At 33.3% G+C, this 22,895-nt stretch overlaps 2 protein-coding genes across 2 annotated transcripts; one reads left to right on the forward strand and one right to left on the reverse strand.

Moving 5' to 3' along the window:
• The first annotated feature begins 2,278 nt into the window (after positions 1-2,278).
• On the forward strand, positions 2,279-4,448 carry LOC139900286 (uncharacterized). The gene is made up of 6 exons (XM_071883073.1): positions 2,279-2,567; positions 2,954-2,995; positions 3,138-3,253; positions 3,540-3,645; positions 3,927-3,980; positions 4,290-4,448. Exons 1-6 carry the CDS (start codon positions 2,349-2,351, stop codon positions 4,446-4,448), a joined length of 696 nt encoding a protein of 231 aa, XP_071739174.1. The 5' UTR covers positions 2,279-2,348.
• Positions 4,449-5,034: 586 nt separating this feature from the next.
• LOC139896625 (transcription factor bHLH30-like) lies at positions 5,035-6,480 on the reverse strand. Its single transcript, XM_071879274.1, has 2 exons — positions 6,218-6,480; positions 5,035-5,665 (listed from the first exon to the last, which is right to left on the reverse strand). The coding sequence occupies exons 1-2, from the start codon at positions 6,458-6,460 to the stop codon at positions 5,201-5,203; spliced, it is 708 nt and encodes a 235-aa protein (XP_071735375.1). The 5' UTR covers positions 6,461-6,480; the 3' UTR covers positions 5,035-5,200.
• Positions 6,481-22,895: the final 16,415 nt, after the last annotated feature.

A 22,895-nucleotide genomic window follows, 5' to 3' on the forward strand; every position in this document is an offset into this window, starting at 1 on the left:
CCTCTACACCCATAAACCACACCTGCCAATAATTGAACCAGCCCATACAGGCGCTTAGAGTTGTTGGGTCATGCCATCATGGACTGCTTAAACTGACCCTTGAAATAGTCTCGGGTAACTAAGACAAGACACGTGCCATTGATCAAGATCATCAGCAATGCATCAGTTTAATCCTATGGAAATTATTTGAATGAAACTGAAGCTACAATATGGAACCAGTTTTTTATAAAAAATTTTTGATGAATTTCTAAACAAAAACAGCATCAATTTGTGATGTCCAAAAGAGGTTATCAGGACTCAGGTATAGCTGTTTTAGGTAGCTGATATCTGTTAAAAATGTATTCTTACCGTTCATGCGCTACTTTCCCAACTTGTCTCCTAGACAATCATTATCGGAGCGTTATTTTTAACTCCAATGTGGCAACAACGTCAAGCCTACTGATGCATGTAATAAGTTGTGAGATTTGAGAAAAGGGCGAACACATTTTTGACACCCAATAGAAAATCGACACATAATATTTTTATTATTAATTTAATTATGTTACATTCAACTCACAATTATAATTTACCACATGATCCAAAATTTTTCTACTCAAATTTAACATTCACTGTTTTCTCTACTCTCATAAACACCAAATTTATTTGACACTGTCACGTGAATGTCAAAATTTTCTCTACTCCCAAAAAGATGAAATTTATTTTCGCGTGACATTCACTGTAACGTGTAGTCTTATTCAAAAACTATTTTTCCCGTAATTATCCCTTGTTGATTCCATTCAAGCATGACAACTCTAACAACACGTCTCAACAAGCGAATGATGTAGTAATCGAAAGCAATTGGGTCTTTCTTTTTTACCGGTTGAGAAATTCTATATAAAAAAAAACCTCTAGCAACGATCTAGAATGAGAAATTAAAAGGGCTTAGAGAGCAAAGAGTACTTCAACTTTTCCTACCTCCATCTCTTGGCCAAAAAAAAACCAATACAACTGAATAAAATCGATGAGATCACCCTTTTTTAAAGAATGAGGATTAAAAATAATAATATTTTGATAATGTAAAAAACTACTACAAAGTCGCAACAATAGTGGCCAGCTGGACTTTTGTATCGTTTGAACTGTTAGAGAATGAAACACCATCGGTATAACTTCATTATAGCACGATATTTTAGGTTTTAAGTTTTAAGATTAGAGAATGAAACCCCGTCGGTATAACTTCATTATAGCACGATATTTATAGAGTACATATGCAACCCTAACTCTCTAAAAACTCTGATGGACCCAAGTCAACTATTGGACTTGGGCCGATATATATAATCCATCTAACATAGAGTACATTGAAGCATATTTATAGAGTCATTACGAAACCCTAATGGTAAAACCCTACTGAACCAAATCCACAAACGAACTTGAGCTTAACTATCTAATCCGTCTAACATGAACCACCCTAGCTTGAAAGCCAATTCTCCCAATCTGTCAAACAAGTGAACGAATACAATTAACATCAACCCAAATTCAACACCAAATTTAAATGGGGTCATTTAAATAAAAGAGATAACAAATGCGTTCATCAACCTCATAATGGAGCACTACCGTGCTTTCTAATGCGCAACGGGGCACTGTATTGCCCATAGTCCCATACGCATGTGTGTGTTTAAGAACAAGCTTAGGCTCAAATTTAACGATAAGATCTCATATATTTTTATGATTAATACGGAGTAGTTTTTTAGAGCTCAACAACTAATAAAGTATTCATTCAAATATAATTAGCTTCGAAAAAAATGCAATTTCTTTGAGTTTTCATTTTAGATTTGCAACTGTATGTAAACCCCCCTAGAATTGTACTCTTTTTTTTTGGGTAAGCAAGGAAACCCCCCTAGAACAAGTACATTGGCTCACTCGTAGAGGGTAAAACCTCGAGTAATCAAGCCCCCCTAGCGCGAGACCTGGTACCGGGTGAATTACGCATTATTCGCACCCTCTAATCACACTCCCTTTCTGAACAATTTGGCATAGCCAGAAATTGAACTCAGGTGGTCTGCTTGATTGGGAAATTCGTTGGCCACTCAGGCAAGCGTGCGTGATAACATTGTACTCTCTGTATGTTTTCTTTTTATGTAATCATGATGAAAAAATTGTTTGAACGGAAAAACATCGGAAAAAATGCTCTTTTAAAGAAAAAAAAGATATTCAATATTTATGGCCCAATTTTCTAATATCTTTATGAAACTTTTGGCCCAAATAAAATTTTCGTTGCCAGAAACAATGTCGTAACTGGATTAAAGATCCAAAAATGGAGTTCCAAAATTTCCCAATTTAGGGTGCGTGTTAACTGGTAACTGTGTATCCAAATGCAAGTATCCAATTTGATATCGCCATACCTGAGATCCATGGTCAGCACAAGCAGCCGTACCACCGTTGCCGCCGCTACATCTAACCGAAGCGGCAGCGGTGCTTTCACGACGATCGCAGAAAGGGTGAGTTTAGAACGCGATATTAAAAAGAGCAAATTCATTGCTGTTGCCGGTCACATCTCCGACGAACGCTCCGCTCAATCTTTCCTGTCTGAGGTGTGCACATTTTTTTGAAAATTTAGTGTCAGCTTGTTAAATTACATTTATATAATTATCGAAATTGAAATTCTAATTGCAAATGAACTTGTGAAAATTAACTAATTAAGGTTTCCTCGCAGACAGCGATGAGGGCGGGGTTATTATCGCTGCATCGGCATTGTCGAATCGGAAGATGATCGCAACGGGTGGTTTAGTCCCCTCGGTGATCCCAATCGCCGTTAAAAAAAAATAATAATAATAACTAATTAAGGCGTTTTTGCTCAATAATACAGATAATAGTACTGAGCCATCACGAATGTGAATTTTACCCTTATTTGACTGTTATTATGCTGACAATTGATGCGGTTGATTGCTGCTAATATGTATCTTATACGAATTTGCAGGTTCAAGATCCACGTGCGACTCATAACTGTTGGGCGTATAAGGTATATGTGTGTTTTAGTTACCATAATCGATTTTGAAATGTCGTTTTTAGTAAATAGTAGTATGAAGTTGTTGGACATAACTAGATTATGGACCTTCAAGATGAAGTTATAAAGTCGTTGAGTTTGTTTTTTTCAATTTTAGGTTGGAAATCAGTATCGAAGTAACGATGATGGTGAACCATCTGGTACAGCTGGAAAACCTATATATTCGGCGATTGAGAATTCAGGATTAGATAGAGTAATGGTTGTTGTCATTAGGTATATATTATCTCGAGTTAGCTTCATTAATCTATTCCTCTCATTAATAAAAGTTGGATGCTCATCATCAAACAATCACATTCAACATTGATATTATAAACATACCTCTGATTTTTTTTTGAGCAATAATCTTTTTTTTTTTTTTACAAAGAACCTCTTACACAAAAAAGCCTTTAGCGGCTTACCATTTCAGATTACACGCCCGATTCTTGATGAACAATGTATATGAGTAAACATATTAGAATGCAACTTGTTGATTTTTTGTGGTTGTTTTTGATATTCTTAGGCATTTTGGAGGGATCAAACTAGGCACAGGAGGATTAGTTAGGGCCTATGGTGGAGTAGCAAACGAATGCTTGAAAAGTGCCCCTACGCGGCTTATAAAATCTCAGGTATAAATTTCTTTTTATATTACTTTCTAGTTTATTTTATTGGCATAAAGGTAGTATCTTTTCTCATCTCGTAGGCCTGCAACGAACTTCCATTTCATCACTGTTGTTTAAGTTTTTAAATTTGAGACGAGTGAACTACCGTGCACTTGGCAAGTTATTTTTTTTAGACAAGCACTTATTAATTTCCGAACAAAACATTGTATGTGGCTTTTTGCTCATCTTGATGCTTTTTGCTAAAGGTAAATATGATGTATAACTTTGGATATACATATATTTTGTAGGTCCCTATGGGTGTTGAGGTTACTTATGATCTTCTCGGGATTGTTTATCATCAGGTAAGGTTAACATCATAATTTAGTAGTAGTAAATAAACTAGAGGTAGCAATTTTGACCCCCTTACTCAAAATGGACTGATTCGGTTACATGTTATCACTATGGGGTCAAATGGGTAAGCAAATTTGCAGAAAAGGTAACTGTTCAAAAGTCGCCCATAATGTACTGTATTTTTTAATGTATAAAGCCTTTCAAATGTTTATCGTTGAGTTAAGTCGATCCAACCTGACCTATACAAAAGATACTTGGCTTGTTCCATTACTCGACCCACCCATTATGCTGACTCTTAATTTTTGCTTGATGATATGCAGTTGCAGTCGTTTAACGCTGAGGAAATCAAGCAGGACTATGACACTGGAAAAGATGGTGTAACAATGGTGTCCTTCAAAGTTAGTTTTGACCAGGCTGATGCATTAGAGGAAGCTTTGAAAACTAATTGCAGCAGAAATCTTGTATTTTACAAACATTGATTGATGTACGCAATGAAGTCGACAAGTGGATAATATGTGACCGAGTAGACAAATCGACAAGAAGCCACTCACTGCTGCATCTGGATTTTGTTATCTTCCAAATGCTGTAACTGAAAACATCAGGATGAATATATATAATTTGATCCCACCTTTTCAGTATGGGATTCTTTAAATATGACATACTGGGATAGTACTAAACAAGAGTTATGTATAACTTGAAAACAATTTTAGTTTTCTGTATATACATATCAGATTCTTTGTTGCTTATACAACATGAATATAATTAACTGCAAATAATTTAGTTGAGAATGAACTGAAACTTCTATATGTGTTGCATGTTGCACTCAAATCTCATGTGAAAAAAAGATACCTAATCAAAAAATTGAAAAGACAAATTACTGCCACCTTCATGTTGCCAATGCATTAAATATCATTTATAGATGTGCTATCTTAATAATTACTACGTATATGGTTGATCTTTGGTCGCACAAAGTACTTTTTATGAGCACTTGAATTAAAATCAAGAAAATGAAACAAATGCTACAAAACTACTACACAAGGATGCCATTGATATCTGATGATGGCACAAATCACTTCATTTCAAAACTTGTAACCTTATTTGAAGGTGATTGAACTCAAAACTAATACTGTATATATTGATATTATACTATATAAACACTAAACATTCACACTTACACATATTAATATGCCAAAATAACCCCTAACAAGAATCACAAACATAAGAACCAATATCAAAAATGATCCACTAGACGAGGCCTCTTGTTTCTTGGCAAATCCAAAAACATTGCGCGATCCATAACAACCTTTAACACCCTTCTAACATCACGAACCCCTAGTTCTATTGTTTCTGCTGACACGTGAACCCATAACACACATTTTATCCTCCCACCTACCGTCCCTATCTCTGCACGCACCAATTTGGCGTGCATTAAACCCAACCCCCGAGTTAACTCCCCTATCAAATCGGCTCTATCCTCACAACACATACGAGCCTTTATCATAATCTTTTTTGTACTAGAATCTTCTCCTATGTATGTCAACACAAGTTCATCGTTTTCACTTGGAATCATACAATACTCGTTATTCTGTATTGTCTCGTCACTTTGTTCCATACTCCTTGATTTCAATTCCGCTGCTACATTCTTTAACTCCTTCACTCGTCGCACTACCTCTGCCAACAATGAAGCCTTATCCGACTATCCAAATGAAAGAAAAGCAAAATAAACGTTACATGCCATCAACACGATAATAAGTTAAAGGTTCATTTTTTAAGTCACAACTTAACATTGTACTACACATTGCTTGATTAACAATAAAAAATCAAAAGAACTAAAAGAAAGAAAAAACAAAAGTTATGTTACTTTTTAAAGATGTACTTTTAAAATAAAAATAGTAACATTTTGTGGAATATGGGACATGTGCATAGAGTGAATATATTACTATTTGTCCCGATTTATTTATCCACATAAAAAATACTCAGTTAAAGAGATATTATAGATTAGAAGAATAGCTAAGGACTTCTTCCCTCATTTTCATCAAATTGGGGGAAGAAAATTTAGAATCTCTTAGGAGCTAAACAAAATGTTTTATTATGATATACTTTTTATATACTATACAGGTTTACTCTTTACTTTTGAAATATCTTATCGTATTACATGCAACCTCCTTATTTATGTGAAGTGAAAATTAATATAGAAGAGAAGAAAAATTAATACTACGATTAAAATATGTGATGGAGGTTGTAGTACTTTAACGGTGTTTGGAAGAAGGCTACGGAGGGTGGAAAGATGACCGTTGATTCGTTTACGTCGTCTCCGCTCAGCTTCACTGTGGCGATTAGAAGCGGCTGCCGCCTTTTCCTCAGCGGTTGTCGTCACATTGTCTTCCGTATTTGTCGATAAGTTATCTCTTCCATGATCATATACCAAGTTTCTTATAATACTTGAACAGGTACTCAACTCATATCCATGAGCACTCTGTAAATACTGCATCATTTAAAAAATAAAATGTTAAATTGAACTAGATTTTAAAAAATGTAATCAGAAAAGTGAAGATGATGAATATACATGGAGTAATATATAGTGGGAGTTTTTACTTTTTAATTTGGCGTTAATAAGGACACGTCATATGTCGGGTCCCCGGGGGGGGGGGGGGGTAATACTTTACAGCAAATGGAGCCCGATAGCACCCGTGACAGGTGGAAATTATGTTGTCGATCAAACCTTCACTTATTTGAATATGTGAATTTATAGCTCCGAATTATGTTATTGTTCTTTCATTTATGATTGGTCTACTTGCACTTGTGTTATAAAATTCAATAGATAAAGTAAGTAGTGGCGAAATTAAGATTTTTTTCATCGGGGGCAAAAAAAAAATAAACCGTAGTAATTTTTTGGGACAAAATTTGAAGATTTTGGGGCAATAATTGGAGATTTTAGGGCAAAATTTGAAGGTTTTCGGGCAAAAGTTGAAGAATGTTGGGCAAAATTTGAAGGTTTTGAGGCAAAATATGTAGGCTTTTGGGCAAAAAAAAAAAATCCACTAGGTTAAAGTCGAAAAACTCAAAAATTTTACACTGAAAAAAAAATTCACTGGGGGCGGGCGCCCCCTGCCCCCACACAGTTTCGCCACTGAAAGTAAGTGGTTATTGAAAGTATCTTTGGAACCGAACCGATGATTTTCTTGGAAGTCGAGTAATTTACTCAAATGTACGCGATCGAATGAGGTGTTACTATATCATCATATCTGACTCTTTTCTCAGTTCAGCGAAAGTGTAAACCTAAAACCTTTTGTTATCATTTTCGTCCTTTTGTCGATAACATGTTGGGTTGATGTAAAAGCACTTATTTGTCACTGCTATCAAGGATCTATGGATTCGTAATATTCAAGGTCGGTCCCGAGGATTTAAGTACTTAGAACGATTTGAAAAAAAAAAAAACATTTAGACCCGAACGAAAAATATAAACTATTTAAAAAAAAAACTCTATAGGTTTTGCTATAATTATAGTGGACTTTGATTTCTTTTTTTTCTGGGGTCCTTAAGCCTTAACGATTCTTGTTTTTTTTCTGGGCCCCTTTGATTATTGTTCTTAGACCTATTGTGTTTCACCTTCGTTGCTTCAGTTGTGTTTTCTTAATTCTCTTGTTTCTCAAATATTTGATTGTTCTTGTATATATAAAAAAAATTGACCCCCTGAAAATTATATGTACCGAGCGGTCGATCGGGTAGCTCCCCATTTGGATGGCCTATAATTTTGTTATTTTAAAGAAAAAAGAGTATCCATAATGCAAACTACTAAACCTCGTGGTGTAACTCAAGTGGTAGTGGCTGACACTCTTTGTTAGGGGATAAGAGTTCGGCTCTCGGAGACTACAACATTGCACATAAGGTATCCTCTGACCTTGAAATCCACCAAAGGTCGTCTTTCGCACATTGCGTTGCGGGGCAGCGGGGAGGGGGGGTTTTACCGGCCATACCCTCAGATTAGTACGGTTTCCTCCAGGGCATCAGTTGGAGACGAGTTATGTAAATGCGGGAGATGATCGCCTGAGTGGTTTAGTCTTCCCGGGTGATCCCAAACTGCTGTTAATAAATATTATAACTCAGAACTACTAGACTATCTTTGAGTTATATGAGAATTTAATAGAAAATAAATATGTTATCACTTATAAGTCTTAAACAAACAAATTTATAAGTGGCTATTAGGTTTTTTTGATAACAAAAACTAATATGAATTATATTCTCCTCAAAAGGTTTGGTAAGCAAAGTTTTTTTTAAAAGGACGCAAATATAGAAAATTTATGATTTAAAAATTTGAAGTTTTTATGTAGTCTTTACTTTAGAGAAGATGTTAAGTGGAATAAAGGAAAAAAAAAAACAAAGTATTCACATACACAAACAAACAAAAAATTGAAGGAAAGGAAAAAAAAAAAGTGAATGAATGATTTTAACTGGATAATTTGAAAAGAGAACAAAAAAATACTTGAAGCTTGTTAACATGTCATGAGTCTAAAGTTTTATATTTCTTACAATTCTTAACTCTAACAATACAAGTCTTTAAAAGTTCTCCAGTATTCTAAAATTAATTAGTAATAAAGGAAGTTCCCTTGTACCCTTACAAACCTCTCTTCAAACCTAAGTCTCTGCCTTAAACCTCCCATCCGACGATAGCTGGGTCCACTCATCGTTCCGCCAGACCGAGGGGTGCAACACGTCGCTGCGTGCGCTCAAGGGTGAGCCCAATGCGTTGTCCGCTATATCTGGGCTATAGCCTGACTCTGATACCACCGATAAGATCGTATAGTCCATACAACATGTACTACACATAGACTTAAGAGTCCTTTAATACTCCAAAATCAATTGATAGTAGAGGAGTTCCCCTTAAATTTATATGCATACATTTGTTTTGTCTATCGACTTTGGTTTACATCTGTACATTTTTATCTCAATTTCTTACTTTATATATAAAAAAAAGGTTCACTTTTTTCGTTTTCTTTTCTTTCACTTCCTCTTCATTCTTTTTAATCATTTTTTTTTATAAACTGGAAAGTACAACTATCATCATATATTTCTTGAACAATATTACAATAAGCTATATAAATTATATGTTTGCCATTTTTATTTTTTAGGTTAATTCATATTTAAATACGATTTTCATATGTTATCCATGTAAATCAAATCCAACTAAAAAATTAATCTGATAAAATAAAATAAAAACATTAATACTCATCTAATTCTTAATTAAATTTATTTATATTATTTTAGCATTTTCAGATCATGAACATTTGCATTGTTTCACGTTTTCTATAAGTAGTTGAAATCGGTACATTACATATGACTAACATAAGAATTTGTTTGACCTACAAAATCCTCAATCAATAATTTAAGTGACTAAAAATAAAATAATATGTTTGAGAAGATGTAAAATGTGAAACTTCATCTTCACTGATACTTTGAGAAAGACAATCTATGAGGTTGTACCTTGATTTGAAATATCAGTGCAAGCCACAAATATAAAACATGAACTAAAGTATAGTTGAGCAAGTAAATATTTCTGTTTGTTCCATGTGATTTTACCCTTTGTACCTATAACATGTTTTTACCCCCTTTGAGATCTCATTTTCTACAACACTTTTTTCATATCTTCTCACTCTGATGCTTTTTACCACCCTCATAATTGTTAATGTTGTACAACACACACAACTCATTCTACAAAGAGCTATTAATCAATTAATGCATACAAACTAAAGCTTGGCACACTTAAATCCTTCTCCAATGAAGTATATTATTTTCTGGCTCAAGAGTGAAAAGACAAATTTTCAGACAAAGTACATGTAACAATGCTTACAGTAGTGTGTTATCACTTGTTTTTTCGTAGTTTTTGGTACTTTTGAGCATTATTATTGGGCACAAAGACTTGTACAGTTTAATTGGTACCAAAACCTTGTATTAGAGGCAATTCTATAGGTAGAGGTTGTGGGGTCCTATGGTTTCACTATTTGAAACGTTTTTTAATACAATTTATTCTTTAAAATATAGTAGTATATGACACCAATAAATTTAACAATAGAACTTTATATATATTTAAAATTTATGATTTTTAGAAGTAAACCATTAAAATATAAAACATTAAAATATAATTAGTTTTGAAATTTTTTTTGAAACTCCATCGAATTTTTATCCTCAATTCGTCATTGACTCATATTCATCACCATGTATCATTCCATGCATGCATTGTAACCACAATCACTTCAGTTATACACAGAAAAAGGGTTCATTGCTTATGTAGTACATGCTTTTAAATAATTCTTGTTACTTTGTTATGAAAACTTCAAATGCACATTTAATCTTATTATAGTCTTTTTTTAAGATTGTCGTGATGTGGTGGTAAGTCGTGTACCACTTGCACTACTTTTAGATCATCTGATCTAAATCAATTTAAATTTACATTTTTTGTCCGGAAAAAATATAGTCTACCAATAAAAACTGCATATATAATTGCAATGTGTCCAAGTAGTGTACACATTTTCGTATGGAAAATGCTTTACTCACACATTTTTTTACCCAAAAATGTTCACAATGAGATAAACCAATAGTAGAACAAAGAGGAAGGAAGGAAGGAAGAGATATAATCCTTCTATGTGTGGAATTTGACTCTGAAATTACTCTTTTCTTATATGTAATATAATATAAAAACATTCTTTTTACTACAAGTGTTTGATTGTTTAATTAAACAAGAGCAAATACCCAAAAATATTATCATGAATACCAAATTTTTATTAAGGAAGTATCATTTACACTTCAGCTCATAAGGGATTATGATTACCATATAAAAATTACATTAGTTTTCCAAAGCTTTTAATATCAATTTCATGCCTTAAATTGTGTTAGATGAATTATATAGATCCGACCAAGTTAAATATTTGAGTTTAGGACCATTAGGTTTTAGATGTAATTTAAGGTTCTTATACTCTGTAAATACCATTTACTTTTACTGTTATCAATAATATTTACGCGTTTAATCATTTAACAAATTGATCAATGAATGGAACTAGAACTTTGTCATGGAAGTCATTTCATTGTCCACCTAGATGACACCTCATCAAATTTGATAAGGTTGAAAATCTTTTAGCAATAGAATAGCAAAAGTAATATTCTCTTTGCTTAGAAAATTTGCTATATATCTTTTGTTTTTAGCTATTATTATATCACTTCCAACTATGATATAATTTATCAAATTTTTTCAGTGTCACATCAGCTTTCTCTCTTCACCTTCTTCATCACTTCCTCTCATTACACTACTATTGTCAACCATGAACCATGACATACTTCCTCAAATTTTATTTATTTATTTATTATTACTATTATATAACAACTCAACCCGTTAAACTCCGCAATTATTATTATTTTTTTTAAAAAGGGGACAGGCCATGCCTGTCAGGCAATTACCGCGGCGCGGTACATCTGGCCGCGGAGCGGCCCACAACGGGAACTGAAGGTCAGAACCCATCACAAAGCTGATACCAAAATGCTTTCGAGATCGCGGCGCGCCCCAAAGGGGTCGCGGCGCGGCACTAGTCTGGAACTGATTCTGACTTGTACAAAATTTACACAACACCAAAATTTTGCAGTAAACGACAAACATCAACACAAATCTTTCTGCCGCATAAGTAAATAAAGTTTACATGTTTTAATAACTCCAAAAACAAGAACTTGACTCCCCGGGCATCATTCGCCCATTTACAAATCAAGAATACGAGTTTCGACCGACAAGTTTAATTACCAAACATAAACCCGAGCATGGTGTTTGGGGTTAAACTACCCAAACCTAGGTCGAACTTCAAAAGCTAAACTCTAGCATAATCACGTAGGGAGATCGCTAGTCCAAACATATACCCTTGCACTTGTTCACGCCGGAGCCTAAAAAGGTAAACAACGAGAGGGTAAGCAAAACGCTTAGTGAATGCAATAATTATACACATACATATATAATCTACTTACTTGCACTCACATACACAATTACCTCATACACGCTAGCAATTTATATAGCATACCATCGCAAAGTATAACGCTAAATCCTCAAAACCACAAGCTAGCACAAACAATAGCATATATAACTCGAACAATATAATATGCTACACTACGACGCCTAACCATGGTTAACCAATAATACAAATGAATGGTACTCGAATTTTCCATTGGTGTTCATAACAACCATTAGAGTACTTAACACATCGTACCCTAATCTCACGGGTGGCATCTTAACACGTCGATGCTTCACCCCGGGTGGTGTCTTAATACGTCGACACTTCACCCGTGATAGTTCTTGGAGTGGCATCTTAACACGTCGATACTTCACTCCGAGTGGTGTCTTAACACGTCGACACTTCACTCTTCATATTACTTGGGGTGGCATCTTAACACGTCGATACTTCACCCCGAGTGGTGTCTTAACAAGTCGACACTTCACTCAGCACGTGAAACGTGGTGTCTTAGCACGTCGACACTTCACGTCTCACGCTACAAAAAATAAATACATTATATACCTACGCATATAATTATTCCACTCACCTTATCACGTCGGTGGTGATTAAACACTTCCGTAAGCTTCAAGCGAAGTACCTAATACATTAAGTACCCAAATCAACATACAAAATAGTGGAACTAACCACCAACACTTAACTTTTGAGCATTTAATTACCCAAATGCATTAAATGACCCATTTACACCAAAACCGCCCATTAATGGCCAAGACTCATCATAAATCACTAAAAGCTAGTGATTAAGGTCTACTAACACCAACTAACACAAACTTAGGGGATTTCATACCCATCTTACCCAACTAGGTCAACCGTTACCCATTTGACCCATTTTAACACCAAGACTTATATTTTGGTCAAACTTGCACCCATTTACAATCTTTCACTAACACACAAGTGTATTAGTGACTTAACAACACTATTAACACTTACAAACCTCAATTTACATGACCAAATCCTAGATTATAACCATTAGGGTTTCCTTACATCAATTTAACTAAATTCACCCATTTAACCCCCAAATGGGTCTTACAAGTCTCAAATGAATAAACCCTAGCTATAAATAAATTAAAACTCAAAACACGGAGTTAAGACTTACCAACACTATCACAACGTAGCTAGAGACGTAGGGAACAACTTTAAAACTTGAGACTTGACCCGATTCACTCTTCTTCTTCTCCAAATCTCCAATTCTCTCTCTAGAACCTCTCCCTCTCTCTCTAGGTTTTGATGGAAGTGGATGAGAAGAAAATGGAAGAAATGAGGTTTGGATAAGGTTGTGATCAGATTTGAGGCTCCAAAACCCGTCCACATGTGAAATACCAATTTTGCCCTTCATTTAACTCATTAAAAGGCTGAAAAGCATCAGATAGTGCCTATCTCTGCGCCGCGGAGTAAACCCTCCGCGTCGCGGAGTAAACCCTCCGCGCTGCGGAGTAAACCCTCCGCGCCGTGGCTTAAAGGGTGATTTTAGTTCACATTTCCAAGCTTTCTGACCCTCAAAATAGGTAAAAGTCGCGCCGTGGAGATTCTGGTCGCGCCGCGGAGTTAGCCTATTTCATCCAAACTTCAGCAACTTGTTTTGGCCATAACTTTTTGACCGTAACTCGGTTTTCGATGAATCAAATATCGTTGGAAACGTAACAAGATTTCTTTCTAATGGTAAGGTTTTGAAACATCAACTCAAACTTTATTTGGGGTCGAAAAGGTACGTACACACCTTGTAACTCAAACAACGTCCAGTTTTCTTCGACATTCGAACAAGCAACACGTACATGCTTGGTACCCTTCATACACGCATCGTACAATCATCTTTATACAATTATACAACCAAGTATGAACATTCTAAAGATCAATTACGTACCTCGGACATGTATGATGAAAAACGGGATGTTACATATTATTATTGTTATTAATATTATTATTATTATTGATATTATTATTATTATTAACTAACAAATAAATAATAATTATTATACATGTAATAATTGTTTTTGAACATCACATTTATTAAACAACATAGATACGGTTACATTTTTTTTCTTAAAAAAAGACATAATTAAAAACAAAAGTACATAAAATAATTAGAATTATCCACGCATCCTCGTAAATAAATTAACGACCGTTTGTTTTTAAAAGCGTGGTGTCTACTTTGGATGATATCGGCATCGTCGTTTCCACTTTCCCAATATTTTTCAAGCTTTGTGTAATGGCCGATAAAAATCTTGATATCTTTCGATATCTTGCTCCAGAGGCGAAACTAGGATTTTTTCAACCAGGTGCAAAAAAAAAATTTTTAACCGTATGTAATGACCCGTCCTAATCCTCCTGGACGAAGTCATCAACATTTGGTCCCATTGCGATGATCGACTCCAAATAATGTCCTTAAATTGAGCAAATGCACAGCGGAAGGCTTAATTCGTACCTGAGAATAAACATGCTTTAAAGTGTCAACCAAAAGGTTGGTGAGTTCATAGGTTTATTGTAATAATCATTTCAACATGTTAATAGACCACAAGATTTCATAATCATAAACATAATACACTCGCAAGTGTATGTAAAGCATTCTAAGTGGTTGAGCACTTGGTAACCATACTTAACATTTAATCAACGTCGCATATTCCCTTTATTATGAAATCTCACTACACCGTACCAAGTGTAGTCACGAAACGAAGTACTGTGCAACCGTTGAATACTGGTCGTCCAGTCCGGTTGGGGTTGTCAGGCCCGATAGATCTATCAACAGGATTCGCGTTTACAATACCCATGTAAATAGTAGTTACCAAGCTACAGGGAAATATGCCAGTGGTACAACTCAACGTACAATATATTTTTAAGTACTTGTGTCTATTTTGTAAACATTTATAAAAGCAGCGCATGTATTCTCAGCCCAAAAATATATATTGCAAAAGCAATTAAAAAGGGAGCAAATGAAACTCACCATACTGTATTTTGTAGTAAAAATACATATGACGTCATTGAACAATTATAGGGTTGACCTCGGATTCACGATCCTATATCAAGTATATATATTAACACATATATTTATAATCGAACAAATTTATATATTATTAGTAATTTAATTGTTATTTTAATTATGTGTTTCATTAATAACCTAATTATTTACATTTATTAGTATTTATTATAAAGGTGTTAATATAGTTATGTTATATGTATTAAATATAGTTTTATAGAACTAATAGTTATTTGATAAAATAATATTGATAATAATAATAAATAAAAAGTTGTTTTATTTTACAATAATAATAATAGTAATATAAAAATAATAATATTTTTTTTTCAAAATAATAGTAATGATAATGATGATACTTATAATAATGATAATACTATTAGTAAAAATAATGATAATATTAATAATAATAATAATAATAATACTAATAAAATCATATCTAATGATAATAATAATAACAATGATAAAAATAATAATAATGATACTTTCGATGATACTTTTAATAATAATTTTAATTATAATGATAACTTTAGTAATAATGTTATTTTTAATAATAATAATAATAATAATAATAATAATAATAATAATAATAATAATAATAATAATAATAATAATAATAATAATAATAATAATAATAATAATAATAATAATAATAATAATAATAATAGAAGTGATCTTAGTATGAAAACTACCTCATTAGGCTTTTCTAAAAAGAAAATGTCACAGACGGGGCTCGAACCCTCAACCTCACGCTCACTCGCAAACACCACCAACCAACTGCTCCACTGTTAATTTTCTGATATAGATCCTAACTTAATTTCTATAACCGCATTTTTGTTTCCTGGCCCAACATGAGGAGGAAGGATTCGGCCCAATAGCAGTTTCTAAGCCTAACTTTTAATAAAAATATTGCAGTGGCCTGGGTTTGAACCCAGGACCTTTCGTTTAACAGCCCTACGCCGAAACCATTGTTCTGTCTACGCTTTTGTGAATTAATTTGTAATAAAAATCTACTTAATCTGTGTTCCTGCTACTATCTCCTTCTTCAAAAACACAAGACCAGAACTATTCCCCATTATGAACAAAATCATCATCTTCATAAGACTTCACCCCATTTATCATCCATATTCGTAATCATAATCATCTTCGTAAAAAAACCAAAATCATCATCATCTTTAATAATAAATTTTTTTTTTTTTTTATCGTCTTCGTTTTTTTTTATTTTTATTTTCATACAATCTAACATTATCATCATCGATACTCATACCATCATCTTCCTTCGTCGACGTTAGCCGGAGACAGAAATGAGAAGATAGCGAGTAATAATATCATCTTCACTATCGTTTTTATCATCATCTTATATCTTCACCATTTTAACAGAAATGGTAACACAGATTACAGCAGCAGTACGTACGCTACACAGGAGGTTGTAGAGGTGGTTTTCGTTGAGTAGGTTCTACAGAAATAGAAATATAGAAAAGGTGTTGAAGGGTTCCAGTTTTAAGGGCAGAGAGAGAGAAGATAGAGAAGAGAGAAGGTGATCGTTGTGGGTTTATCAACGATAAAGTGGTTCTCGGTGACAGAAACAGAAACATACTCGCCGTATTAAATGATATCACGACGGTAGTGGTGGTTTGTAGTTGGAGAGTGATGGTGGTTGTCGTGATCAAAGGTGGCGGAGGGTGGTTGTTCAATGGTTGAGGTGGCGATGGAATGGTGGAGGATGGTGGCTCGGTGATTGGCTTAAACAAGAAGAAGAAGTGTGTGTTTTAATGTGGATGGTAACGAAACAGAAACGAGAACAAAGATGGTGAGGTGATCGGGTTTTATAGATATCAAGGTGGTTATTTGCTGTGTTGTATGTGTCTATATATATATATATATATATATATATATATATATATATATATATATATATATATATATATATATATATATATATATTTATATATATATATCTCACAAGTTGTGAAGAAAATCATAAAGTTAATACAGTATCTTCAATCACAAAAGTCTTAAAGTTTCGGTTAAATGTCCACTCAAATGAAAATACAAATATATGATAGTAACTACATATTTGGAACGAGTAGAGAATTAAGGAATCAAACACACTGATTTCAATTAAACACAGTATAAAATAGTATACCAGCCTACTCATTTGTTTTTAATCTACCGACAGTTTAGTTCAGATATAATATCGGGGTCCGTTGTTAACCAGCTGGGGATAAAAATCCCAATTAAGATGTACGAAGTATTAATATTCAAGGTAGGAATATAATTGTGTTAGACTTATTTGATAACAACCAAAATGACAAACGTATGTTACTATTGCTTAATAACCATATTCGATATATTATATATAAATATGTTTTAATAATAATTTTCATTATTTTACATATTTATTTATAATAATAAAGTCGTATATTATTTCCAATTATATTTCCAATTATTATTATTATATATATTCATATATATATATATGTATCTATTTACAAACCGTAGTTCGTGCATCGTCGGACACAGTTAAAGGGTAATTGATTATATGCATATAGATTTCAAAACTTTCGAGACTCAACATTACAGATTTTACTTATTGTGTCGGAACCATATAAAGATTAAAGTTTAAATTTGGTCGGAAATTTCCGGGTCATTACAGTACCTACCCGTTAAAGAAATTTCGTCCCCGAAATTTGATCGAGGTCGTCATAGCTAACAATAGAAATGTTTTCATGACGAATTTGAGTTGATAAATAGGGTTTGGTTAATATAGACAATACGATTTGATTATATGAAGCGTACAAGTGAAGCTGTCACAAAAGATTGAGGTAGAGATTTAACTTTTGACGTAGTCACAATGAATTTCCGAAATTTCTGGGATTTAAAGGAAATCTTCGAAATCTAAGAGATTTGATTCTTCAGCGAATAAAGAGGTTAAGATCTCTATAATTAAATACGGCGATCTGCCTCGATTTTTATAAATTAACTTCTTCCATTCCGTTACTTTTACCATTCCTATACCCAATTCCCAAATTCAAAAGTTTATGAAAATGCTAAATCTAGTTCTGATCCTTGTCTTTATCCTTACTATTACGACCATCATTCTCCTTTTCCAACTTCCACCAGAGGAATCTGCTTTCTTCTATTTCGTCCTTGGGGTTATAGTGTTTTTAATCCTCCCGTGTCTTTATGTTGCGATAAACATTGACATACACGGTTTGTAATTTATCTATTGTTGTTGGGCTTTATATTCTCCCTTATACTTCGAAGTCCTTGCTTCTATTTTTTTATAATCATTGTCATCCCCAGTTAATATTCCCCCTATTTGCTGCGATTTATACTCCAATTTCTCTTTCGGAGCTTTGTCCCTTCGTTTCTTCTTCTTGCAATTGGGCATCTCTTGTAATGGTCCAGAATTCGTAGGTATAAGTTTCAGAATGAACATTGTTAATGTTCTAAGAAAGAAGCGGTAATAGCACAATTTGACTTGTCAAATTACCAGAATATCCGGGAAAAGACCCAATCATCAAGGAAAAAAATATTTTCTTGAAATGTTTAGAGGTTAAATAGAATACAAGAGTCGTGTAACATAGCACATGATGACGGTACTGTGAATCATCACGTTCCATTAGAAACAGCTCATGAATTACTATAATATAATCACGTTGGCCAAGCGCATTATATTATACTAACTCATGCTTCAGTTCCCAACACTTCTCCACAATTCATTCATATTTTATACTTAGACTTTACAGAAGTTTCTAATATAATGGAATACAGAAATACAAAGAGGTAGATAATTTTCGGACAAGAATATTTATGAAAATATCCTCAGAAATATCGAAGATATTTATGATGATATTTTGGAATTTCTAAATTCGAAGGTTGATAAAGAAAAATTTTCCGCAAGATTTTAACATGACCTTGGAGTAAGATATTCTCTAAAGATTTCATCGGATCCAGAATTACCTGGATTCTTTGAATATAGGGTTTAGTCCTTGTATTTATCCTTAGTCTCCTTCATGGTGTGCTCAATTCAATTTTCAGTACCAAATTTTCTATCGAGCGTTCCTAACACTTCTTTTTTTATTATCAACTTTTGACCATTAAGACCATCTACAACATGCTGCTTCGTCAGCATTTTCAAAGTTAACGGATCTGGGTCATCGATTATCAAACCTAGGTGTTTTCAGGAGAATTATGCTTTTAGATGATTAAACGCTGATGGTAATATGGTGGAATATAAAAGGTTCCCCGATAACAATAAAAGAACACGCATATATAACAAGGTTATAATAAAGTTGTTTTGAACGAAAAGTTGGAGTTGTATTGCTGGAGCTGTGACAAAATTGGCTATCTTGAAAAAGGATTGTAAAGTTATTTTGAGTAATAATAACGCTAAAGGAATTAGCACAGATACGTGTTAAACGTTTGCTCAGGTTTCGAGTGTTTTTCATGTGCATAACTATTTGCGTCAATCTCTTATTCCGTAGATGAAGTGCGATTGGCTCATCCTCTTGATTGAGGTGTCTTCAAGAATCATGAAAGGTTTGAACGCGGATTGTAATTGTCGAGGTATAAATGAGGTTTAAGATGAAATCAAGTGGCAAACTTGAAGAATTGTTTAGTTTCATATGTTATAATCAATATTTTAATTCATTTTAATTGTCCAAAGTTAGCAGTCCACTAGTTCAATTGTCCAATAGTCCAATATATTCATATATAATTTAATATATAATATTCGAATTAATTAATACGTATCGTGACCCGTGTACCGGTCTCAGTATTGATCACAACTCAAACCATATATATATTTTGGAATCAACCTCAACCCTGTATAGCCAACTCCAACATTCACATATAGAGTGTCTATGGTTGTTCCGAAACATATATATAGATGGGTCGATATGATAGGTCGAAACCTTGTATACGTGTCTCTTTATTTAAAGTGCGTAAAATAAATAACAGAAATTAAATGACGATAAATAAAATTGCGAGAATATAAATTGCGATAATTAAATTGCGATAATTAAAATGTAACCAGTTAGCTAGGAACAGTTAGCTAGGAACAGTTAGCGTGGGTTCTTAACAATATTTCAATTAGTTAATTCGTTTGTTTCTAACAAATTTTATTTTGTACAATGTTTTCTTCATTATGCCACTTGTTGAATTTTGATAGGTCAAAATCCAAATATGAAATTGAATGAAAATGGTTATTCTGTAGTGAACGGATACGTATATCGGTAGATGTAGATAGGATAGTAAATGATTGTTGAATCAGATTTGAAAGAACGTACAGTGTAACTTATTAATGTGAAATCTAAATATTCCTCGGGTATTACCTACCCGTTAAAATATTTTCATCATTAACAGTTTGTACAAGAGAATTTTTAATTACAATCTTTATGAAAACATATATACATATATATTTTCTTCAGATGTAGTCATAGATTTAATGAGTTATTATGATGTTAAACTCATATGATTTTCGGTTTGAGCTAGAATAAGTAATCTCTAAGACTATTAGGAACCACATATTCATTGCAGAATATTAATGAAGTTATGGGTCAATACTTCATCGGTTATTATTGTTGGTATTATTTGGTATCTATGGTGCGGATGATGTTGATGTTCGTGGGACAGATTGTGAATTTGAGATGTGAGATGCGGATGTTGCTGTTGCTGGATGGTGGTACTGTTTATGCTGCTGGTGCTGCTGATGCTGTCGGTACTGCTGATGGTGACGGGGCTGATGTTGATGGTTCTTGTATAATAAGTATATCTTGTAAATCACTCACCATTCGTGTCAGGGTTTCTATCCTACCCTCTATCATTTCTATCCACCCACTCATCTGATTCGATAGATCTTGATTATCAATTCGAAGTTCTCTAACTTCTTCTACTATTCCCCTTCGATTGTTATTCGGAAGTAGAGGTTGAACATTTTCTGAGATTACAGTAATACGACCTTCGAGGCGGAATATTTTGGCAAAAAGGGTGAAAACAGTGTTGCGCATGGGTTCACCGGTGAGTACATCGTTTTCTCCGATATTAGGTGGTAAGTTTGGGTCACGGTAGAGTTCGCCTTCTTCATTTCTCCATCGAGTGAGTAAGTCTCGGACCCAGCCCCATTTCCTCCAGAAAGAAAAATAGCTAAACGGTGGAGGCACTTCGGGTTCATTGACTTCGGGGTCTACTTCAATACGCATCTCATAATCACTTCCGAAACTAATAGAATCCAAGCTAGGTGTAGGATCCATCTTTCACGATCAGTAAGAGAATTTTGATATGAAATGATTTTAGGATATCGGATGATATTCTAATTACATAGAATACCTATATATATATATATTACAGAAGATCCCGTGAATTACGGAGGAAATTAAGGAAACGTGTCAGATAAGATTTAATGTGATGGGATATGAATTTGTCTGTACATCGTCTATGCAATAATTGCAATAAGACATGTCAAGACTGAAAATGATAAGTAGATATTTTTCGACAAATGGTGGTAAGCAAAGACTTTTGACACTACTAGGTCGAAGTCCAGACTCACTAATGCATCTAATCAACTAACATTTAGGCACACTAATGTAAGACCTGGTTCGCTAAGACCAACGCTCTGATACCACCTGTAATGACCCGTCCTAATCCTCCTGGACGAAGTCATCAACATTTGGTCCCATTGCGATGATCGACTCCAAATAATGTCCTTAAATTGAGCAAATGCACAGCGGAAGGCTTAATTCGTACCTGAGAATAAACATGCTTTAAAGTGTCAACCAAAAGGTTGGTGAGTTCATAGGTTTATTGTAATAATCATTTCAACATGTTAATAGACCACAAGATTTCATAATCATAAACATAATACACTAGCAAGTGTATGTAAAGCATTCTAAGTGGTTGAGCACTTGGTAACCATACTTAACATTTAATCAACGTCGCATATTCCCTTTATTATGAAATCTCACTACACCGTACCAAGTGTAGTCACGAAACGAAGTACTGTGCAACCGTTGAATACTGGTCGTCCAGTCCGGTTGGGGTTGTCAGGCCCGATAGATCTATCAACAGGATTCGCGTTTACAATACCCATGTAAATAGTAGTTACCAAGCTACAGGGAAATATGCCAGTGGTACAACTCAACGTACAATATATTTTTAAGTACTTGTGTCTATTTTGTAAACATTTATAAAAGCAGCGCATGTATTCTCAGCCCAAAAATATATATTGCAAAAGCAATTAAAAAGGGAGCAAATGAAACTCACCATACTGTATTTTGTAGTAAAAATACATATGACGTCATTGAACAATTATAGGGTTGACCTCGGATTCACGATCCTATATCAAGTATATATATTAACACATATATTTATAATCGAACAAATTTATATATTATTAGTAATTTAATTGTTATTTTAATTATGTGTTTCATTAATAACCTAATTATTTACATTTATTAGTATTTATTATAAAGGTGTTAATATAGTTATGTTATATGTATTAAATATAGTTTTATAGAACTAATAGTTATTTGATAAAATAATATTGATAATAATAATAAATAAAAAGTTGTTTTATTTTACAATAATAATAATAGTAATATAAAAATAATAATATTTTTTTGTCAAAATAATAGTAATGATAATGATGATACTTATAATAATGATAATACTATTAGTAAAAATAATGATAATATTAATAATAATAATAATAATAATACTAATAAAATCATATCTAATGATAATAATAATAACAATGATAAAAATAATAATAATGATACTTTCGATGATACTTTTAATAATAATTTTAATTATAATGATAACTTTAGTAATAATGTTATTTTTAATAATAATAATAATAATAATAATAATAATAATAATAATAATAATAATAATAATAATAATAATAATAATAA

Source organism: Rutidosis leptorrhynchoides, chromosome 3, assembly GCF_046630445.1.
Source record: "Rutidosis leptorrhynchoides isolate AG116_Rl617_1_P2 chromosome 3, CSIRO_AGI_Rlap_v1, whole genome shotgun sequence".
NCBI lineage: Eukaryota > Viridiplantae > Streptophyta > Magnoliopsida > Asterales > Asteraceae > Rutidosis > Rutidosis leptorrhynchoides.

Excerpts from the sequence above, each read along its gene's own strand:
- LOC139900286 (XM_071883073.1), top strand. The coding sequence starts at position 2,349 with ATGCAAGTATCCAATTTGATATCGCCATACCTGAGATCCATGGTCAGC. Across the intron at positions 2,568-2,953 it reads CTCAATCTTTCCTGTCTGAG|GTTCAAGATCCACGTGCGAC; the intron begins GTGTGCACATTT and ends ACGAATTTGCAG. Across the intron at positions 2,996-3,137 it reads ATAACTGTTGGGCGTATAAG|GTTGGAAATCAGTATCGAAG; the intron begins GTATATGTGTGT and ends TTTCAATTTTAG.
- LOC139896625 (XM_071879274.1), bottom strand. The coding sequence starts at position 6,460 with ATGCAGTATTTACAGAGTGCTCATGGATATGAGTTGAGTACCTGTTCA. Across the intron at positions 5,666-6,217 it reads TTCTTCCAAACACCGTTAAA|TCGGATAAGGCTTCATTGTT; the intron begins GTACTACAACCT and ends TCATTTGGATAG.